Source organism: Sander lucioperca, chromosome 6 (genome assembly GCF_008315115.2).
Source record: "Sander lucioperca isolate FBNREF2018 chromosome 6, SLUC_FBN_1.2, whole genome shotgun sequence".
In the NCBI taxonomy this organism is placed as follows: Eukaryota; Metazoa; Chordata; class Actinopteri; order Perciformes; family Percidae; genus Sander; species Sander lucioperca.
In genome coordinates, this window is record NC_050178.1 from 2,743,296 (window position 1) to 2,751,186 (window position 7,891).

Sequence of the window (7,891 nt, forward strand, 5' to 3'; positions counted from 1 at the left end):
TGCCCAATGATGGATAGACTCCCCCCTCAGACAAACACATCTAAAAATGCCAAGGCTGTTTTAAATATTAATAAGGAATTAGATCTTTTAGACATATGGAGGCACTGTAACCCACTTACAAAACAATACACATTTCACTCTCAGCCCCATTTCTTAGCTTCACGGATTGATTATATTCTCATTTCTAGATGTCTAGCACATTCAGTCGAACATGTAGGTATAGGCCACATTGCTCTTTCAGACCACGCTCCGGTAGTCATGGCAATGCAACCTCTTAGATCCAGCGAGCGTACATTTTCCTGGAGACTGAATACAACTCTGCTTATGGATGACAAATTCATTAAATATCTAATTTGTTCTGATTTGTTCTTAGAAATAAAAGATAGTAATGGAACTGATCCAAGAACTGTGTGGGATACTCACAAGGCTTACATGAGGTGTATGATTATATCATATACAAGCCAGAAAAAAAAGAGTGAGCTGCCAAACAACTTGAAATAGAAAATAAAATAAAACAACTAGAGGAAGCCTACTATATAACAAAATCAGATGCAATCCTTATTGAACTAAAATCAGCTAGAACAGCATTACATAATGTGATAACAAGGAAGGCAGAAATGGATATCCTATTCGCTAAACAATTTTTTTTTAATCTGCAAACAAACCAAATCGTCCTACATATCAGCGATTGTTGATGAGAATAATCAAACACAAATTAATAACCGTCAAATTAATGAAAGCTTTAAAATATTCTATGCACATTTATATAGTTAAGAGATTGATATGAAGAGGCTCAGGGCAGGGAATTTTTAGATCATTTATGTATTCCATAATTATCAGAGGAACAGTCAAACTTTTTGGAATCTCCTATTTTCATGTTGGAAATAGATAAAGCTATCAATCAGGCAAATGTCCCAGAGAGGATGGTTTTCCAGTTGAGTTTTTTAAAATGATGAAAGGTAAAATTGATAACCTGCTCTTAGGAGTTTTTAATAAATCATTTGAGGACTCCAAACTTCCTGAATATATGTATAGAGCCAATATAACATTAACAGCAAAGAAAAATAGAAATCCAGAGTTATGCTCCTCCTATAGACCCATTAGCCTCCTCAATGTGGACAACAAAATACTTTCTAAGATACTGTATACTCAGGTTGGAGAAGGTTGTAACCTCAATTGTGGATGCAGACCAGACTGGATTTATTAAGGGTAGAAACGCCTACGACAACACAAGACGTCTTTTCCATATTATTCATTATCTTAATACTTCAAAGACCGGTGCTATTGTTTCTATGGACGCTGAAAAGGCGTTTGATAGAATTGAATGGGAATATATGTTTGATGTAATGAAGAGATTTGGTTTTGGCTCAGGCTTTCTGGGCTGGATCAGACTGTTGTATAAGGAACCTAAAGCTTCAGTTCTGACTAATGGTCTGCTGTCCACTCCCTTTAAAGTGACAAGGGGCACGGCTCAAGGAAGCCCACTGTCTCCTCTTCTGTTTGCTCTGGCGATAGAGCCACTGGCGTTGGCTATCAGGCAAAACCCAGATATTCAGGGTGTTAACATTTGGTTCGAAACAACATAAAATTCTGTTGTATGCTGATGATATCCTTATGACACTAACAAACCCTTCTAAATCATTAGCAGCCTTGACTAAATGTATTAAAGAATTTGGCCCAATATCTGGGTATAAAGTAAATGTTGTCACAAATCTCCAAGATCACAAATATTGATCTTGGCCAATGACATAAATACATTCAGCCCTTCTGTTGGGCTCCGTCTGGGTTTAAGTATTTAGGAATTAAGGTCACCCCGCAAATTAACCAACTATATGCAGAAAATAGGAATCCCTTGGTTAAAAGTCTCAAAGAAATGCTAATAAGATGGAAGAGTCTCCCTGTATCATTTCTTGGCAGAATCAACCTTATCAAGATGACAGACCTCCCAAAAATACTATATCCCACATCCATGCTGTTTATGAATCTAACTACAAATTACATTAAAACTATAAATAAAGCAATGTCTTTTCAAAGACTTTATTTGGAATGGCGGGAAGCCTAAAATTAGTGGTATTACAGCTTCCAAAAAGGCAAGGTGGATGGGGCTTACCAAATATAGAATACTATATACTATCCATACAAGCCAGGATTATCTCTTTGTGGGTGAATGAGTGCTCAGACTCCCCTTGGCTTGATATAGAGGCAGCTGTTTGTAAACCCTTCTCTCCTGTGAATCTGTTGGGTAAGAGCCAGAAAGAACTGCCACACAGTGCTAAAAACAACCTTTTGATAACAATTGTATTGTGGGCTTGGAGAAAACTTACGAAAATATTCCATAATACTCAGCCTTTCAATCTTATCAAAACACTGAAGGATAATCCTGAGTTTTCACCACATGGAATGGGTCCAAATTTTACACCTTGGCTAAAGGCAGGTATTGTTAGAATCTTTGACCTCTTTGAGAATGGAAGATTCAAAACATTGGAATCACTGAAAGCTCAGTACCATATATCAAACAAAGATTTCTACAAATATTTACAGGTCAGACACTTTGTGTATAAGAAGAACAACTCGCTGGAAACCCCACATGATTCACATCCAGTAGACAGATTTCTCCTTAACTATAAGCAGCACAAGCATTTTCTATCTAATTTCTATTCTGAGATGTTAAGCTTTAACCTAGGTAAACTTACATGCCTAAGAACATCATGGTGTACTTTGCTGAACTGTGTAATAGATAATGATGAGTGGGATGAGATAGTGCGATTGCCCTCAAATTTTTTTTATTTGCAACAAATATAAAGAGTTGCAATATAATATTTTGCATCGGGTCTACATAGCACCATATACCTATAGCAAGTATACAAATGGAGCCTCACCAAATTGTCCCAAATGTAAATCTCATGTAGGTACCAGGCTGCATTGTTTGTAGGAATGCAACAAAATACAAATGTTTTGGAAGGCGGTATGCACAGATGTCAGTACAGCAATAGGTCAGCAGGTATCAGTAGAACCACTTCTTTGCTTGCTTGGGAAGGTTCCTGTCTCTCTTAAAAAAGATAGAGATGTGATTCAGTCACTTTTAATGCTAGCCAGGAAAGCCATAATGATCAGGTGGGTCGGTGATGACCCTCTTACTGTTTCCATGTGGAGATCTCTTGTTTCAGAGGTTTTGACTTTGGAAAAACTTGGACACTACATCAAGATACTCATATTTTTCTGCATAAGTGGAAGAGGCCACTGGAACTTTTGGGAATGGACTATAATCTGGACTTGAATGGATAGATAATATGATGGACAATTGTCACATTTCAGTTTGTTTACTACACAAACCAGTCTTTTAGCGTTGCTGTTTGTTTGTTGTTTGTATATTTGTTTGTTTAAAAAAAATCTATAAATAAATTTAAAAAATAAAAAAAGCAAGGGTTGAACTCTAACAAAGACAGGCTGGTCAACTCTAGGAGATAACCAGGAAAGAGTGTGAATGACATGATAACTAAATGGTACAAGGTATGGTGCGTCATGTTTAAATCTTACTGGTGACTGTATTAAAAGTGTTTATCCAGTTCCCAGGACATGACTCTTTAGCTGTTTATGTTAACCACATGCTGATATTGATCCCTTGCACACTGCTGCATGCACATCACGTCCTGTGCTAAAGACTGCTGCAGCTGCAGTTCACACACACAATGGGTGTATGCCCTGTCCTTCACCAGCGTAATAAGATGAACCAGAGGGAAGGACTTCAAAGACATCATCACACTGAATCAGCCATGGTGGTTAATGCGTCCCTGAGGACCCCTCTTTGTTTTAGGAAAAAAGCATCATGATAATGGACAATATAATAATGTAATGAGTACTGGGGAAAGAAAAGTCAAAAGGGACAACCAGCCTTTACCAATCTGAAGCTCACCTCAAAGAGTTCATTCCCAGATGTTCCCCACACTGCATGACAATTAACATTCAATATGTAATAATGTTATGGCTGTCAGCTTAATAGTAGTCCACTTGACCATCTGAAGATGACGTGTAATACCACTATTGGGAGAAAGACAGAGAGAGAGCGAGAGAGAGAGAGAGAGAGAGAGAGAGAGAGAGAGAGAGAGAGAGAGAGAGAGAGAGAGAGAGAGAGAGGAGAAATGGGACACACACCCTCCTCCGCTGTTTGCGCCCCTCAGATCAACTATCAGATGGTTGCATTTCCTCATCAGTGCGGACCGCAGACAGGCTTTTCCGGTCATTCTGTGCGTCCCGGTGATTGCTGCTGCTGCTGTGATGAAGAGGTTGAGACTGTCCTGTAGCGGATCATCTCCAAGACCGGACTGTTGACGACTCTCCCCTTTTCTCTTCGGATCTTAAGAAACCGAAAAAAAGGTAAAGTCACTAGCGGGCGGGACACTACAGGCTGCTGGGACAAATGTCTCTGACACAGAAGAGATTTAATGATGGTCGGAGGAGGCGGGTGAAACAGTAGGCTATGTTGATAATCTTTAAGGATCTATATTAAAGGTCTTTTTAATTAATATGATGCCGAGATGTATCTCGCTAATTCATTAATTTGCGTTATGACAACATGTTTTGCTGACCACCCATAACCATTTGACTATCTAGTGACCTGGCTGCTGCAATGCACCCCTGGGTGCATTAGAGCATGATATGATGTGAGCATTAATGGCATAACATCTTTCATTTGGATTCTCAGTGAAACAGTGCTGATTTATTGATCTCATTGTCCATACAGCTCCATGACTCTCCACTGTGAAGACTAGAACACATCCAGACTGCTATAGTTTATAATCCTGACATGATGGGGGGGTCACTATGGATTTCCCATGGTGCCACCGAAGTGTTCAGAGGAAGGAGCTTCATCACAGTTCTACCTCTGGCTTTATTGTTGCCAACAGTGAGAGTCAGTGCACAGTTAATAGGAAGCCCTCTGGACTGCAAGACTTGTGTGTGCGCCAGCAACATCGTCAGCTGTTCCAAAATGAATCTAACCAACGTTCCCACCACTCTTCCACAATATACAGCTGTTCTGGACCTCAGCTTCAACACCATCACCAAGCTACGTGCTGAGTGGACCACCAAAACACTCAGCAGACTACACAGTCTGCTGCTGAGCCACAACGGCCTCACCTTCCTTTCCTCTGAGGCGTTTGCGTATGTGACAAAGCTACGTTACCTGGACCTTTCCTCCAATGGCCTCCGTCAGCTGGACGAGTTAATTTTTGAGCCGCTGGAGCACCTGGAGGTGCTGCTGCTTTACAGCAACCGCATCTCTCAGATAGATCGCACTGCCTTCTCTGGCCTCGTCAGCCTGCAGAGGCTCTACCTGAGCCAGAACCAGATCTCACGCTTCCCCTTGGAGCTGGTGAAGGAGCGGAGCCGGCTGGAAACTCTTAGACTGCTGGATGTGTCCTCCAACCGAATCAAAGCCCTGCCCCTGTATGAGCTTCAGGCTCTGCCCGCCTGGATCAAGAATGGCCTGTACTTCCACAACAACCCTCTGACCTGCAGCTGTGAGGTGCATGACATGGTGGCACGGTGGTACCTTAAGGGGCTCAGCTCAGCCACGGACTTCAAGGGCAACCACACATGTGTGTTACCAGGCCAGCAGAAAGAGAAAATGGTCATAATGGACCTGGACAAGGTCTATTTGAACTGCAGTGAGGTCAAAATGATGGACAAAGAAACCTATCTGGAGCAGTTCCTGCTCCTGGACTGTGACACCAGGGAGAAGGACATGATGAAGAGCTGGGCGCTGCCTGGAAACATCCCACTGTCTCCAGCACACAAGACTGCTTTGATGCGTCCAGATGGCAGCCTCCAGATTGGGCCTCTGAAGGCAGAGGACTCAGGGGTGTACACCTGCTATGCTACCAGTGACTCATTTAATGAGACGCTGTATGTATCTGTAATGGTGATTAATTCCACCAAAAGTGGTGGACTGGAGAACCTAAAAACGGCCTATACCACCCTTGTAGCATGTCTGGTCAGTTTAGTTATGGTTCTCATCTACCTCTATCTCACACCCTGCCGCTGCGCCTGTTGTCCAGGTCAGGGCCTGAATAAAAGCGATCCCAGAGACAGCCTCCACTCTTCAACTGTTAGTATCACTCAGACACACGAGGAGATGGGGCAAGAAAGAGTGGAAGGCGGGGTCTTCGCCTACAGACATGTGGCCTTCCTGCAACCCAAGGACCAGCTGGAGCAGAACGGGAGGTTGAACCCAATAGGCGAGGAAGACGAGGAGTGGCAGGGGGACAGCAGGGAGAGAAGGAGGTCTGACGCAGAGTCTGTCAGCTCTGTGTGCTCCGATACCCCCATGGTGGTGTAAAAGTCAGCGGCACAGCCTGGAGGGTAAGACAGTGATAGCTCGACCCATGTGGCTGCTCCACAGAGCTTTGTATGCTCTGAATGTGTGCAAGAATCAAAAGCTTTAGTTGGCTCTCACAGCTGTTAGCACTGTTACAGTAGCATGTACTGTTAATATATGATAATAATATTATAATATTAGAGCAATGTCTTGATAAAAACAATTTAAAACACCCCCAAAACATTCTGATAATGCAGAGAAATGTGGTTAAAATTATTTGTGACCTAAAATATTTTTGATGTATGCATTTATCTCAGCTGTCACACATGATTGCAATTGTTATTTCTATTACTTAACCTAAATGACCTTTTGAAAAAAGCAATTCATGCTTCTATTGTTTTCAAATTGTTTTTCGTTTTACTGCAAATCATTTGCTGGCTCGGCAAGAAATTGATATGCAAGTAAAAATACAAGACTTTAAAATATTTAAACCTCAAAAAAGTCCTACTAACTCTTAGCACTAACAGCAGCATGAAAACAGCTTGCTTCTGAATAACCTGAGGCTGTAATTTAAATAAAGGTTATCCGGCCTTTTTATGCACTGGGGATCACAGCACTACAAAGATTAGAAGTTTTAAAGCTGTTGGACAAAAGTTGCTGCTTGAAAGAGAAGCTATTTTTATGCAGATCTTGCAGAGTATTAACTCTGCAAGATGTTTAATATTGATGCTATGTTTTACATTCATGTTTGGTTTTGTCAGCCTTCACAGCACACAATACTGTAAGGATTACTCTTATGCAATTTTATCTATTTATATTATTTTAGATTTGAGTGTGACTTAATGCTCAATTAATAATATTTGTGTTTGCAGTCTTGAGCTTTTGTTGAAGTGTTTTCTTTTTTTTTAAATACTGCTTTGTATGCAAGTCTATTTTAAGTAATTTGAGATTCCGCATAATTACAGAATCATTAACCCAGCCTTTTCTGAAACATTGTATTTTTACTGTATTATTTTGACTTTATTCAGAAATCATAATTTCTATAAAATTTAGTTTGAATTGTTTCTCCATAGCAAGAAAAAACAGATAAACAGATAAACCAGACTACATCCAGCATTGTGGCAGTTATTAATATAACAATGACCACATACACACTGTGGGTATTACTGACTGATATCTAGTTGTTTACATCAATATAAATACAACTATTGACTGTTAACAGACAAATGTACATGAAATATCGATTTAAGATTAGCCAGTTATTTGACACAGTAAATTTAATTGCATGGTACTTTCCAGGTGACACTGCAAAAAATATTGAACAATGAAACACCCGAGTTCCAGTAATTGTTAGACAAAGATTTGAATTTCCTGATTGTGTGCTTATTCTAACCATTTTATGCTTATATGCAGTAATGCCCCTTTTTAAAGAGACTTCATTAGTACATTAACATAACCTGAAGGGTCTGGAAAAATATCACAGTTGAGCGCTGTCCACTGTCTGTGTACTGTAGCTGCTGCAGATTTCAGGTTCAATTCTTCTTTAAACTGTTTAGAAAGGGTTTATCATGTTAA

General features: G+C 40.3%; 1 protein-coding gene across 1 annotated transcript; it reads left to right on the top strand.

Moving 5' to 3' along the window:
- The first annotated feature begins 4,144 nt into the window (after positions 1-4,144).
- Positions 4,145-7,891, top strand: LOC116041719 (amphoterin-induced protein 1-like). Its single transcript, XM_031287759.2, has 2 exons — positions 4,145-4,374; positions 4,742-7,891. The coding sequence occupies exon 2, from the start codon at positions 4,805-4,807 to the stop codon at positions 6,335-6,337; it is 1,533 nt and encodes a 510-aa protein (XP_031143619.1). The 5' UTR covers positions 4,145-4,374; positions 4,742-4,804; the 3' UTR covers positions 6,338-7,891.

Bases quoted from the DNA above. Each gene is read 5' to 3' on its own strand.
- LOC116041719 (XM_031287759.2), top strand. From the start codon at position 4,805: ATGATGGGGGGGTCACTATGGATTTCCCATGGTGCCACCGAAGTGTTC.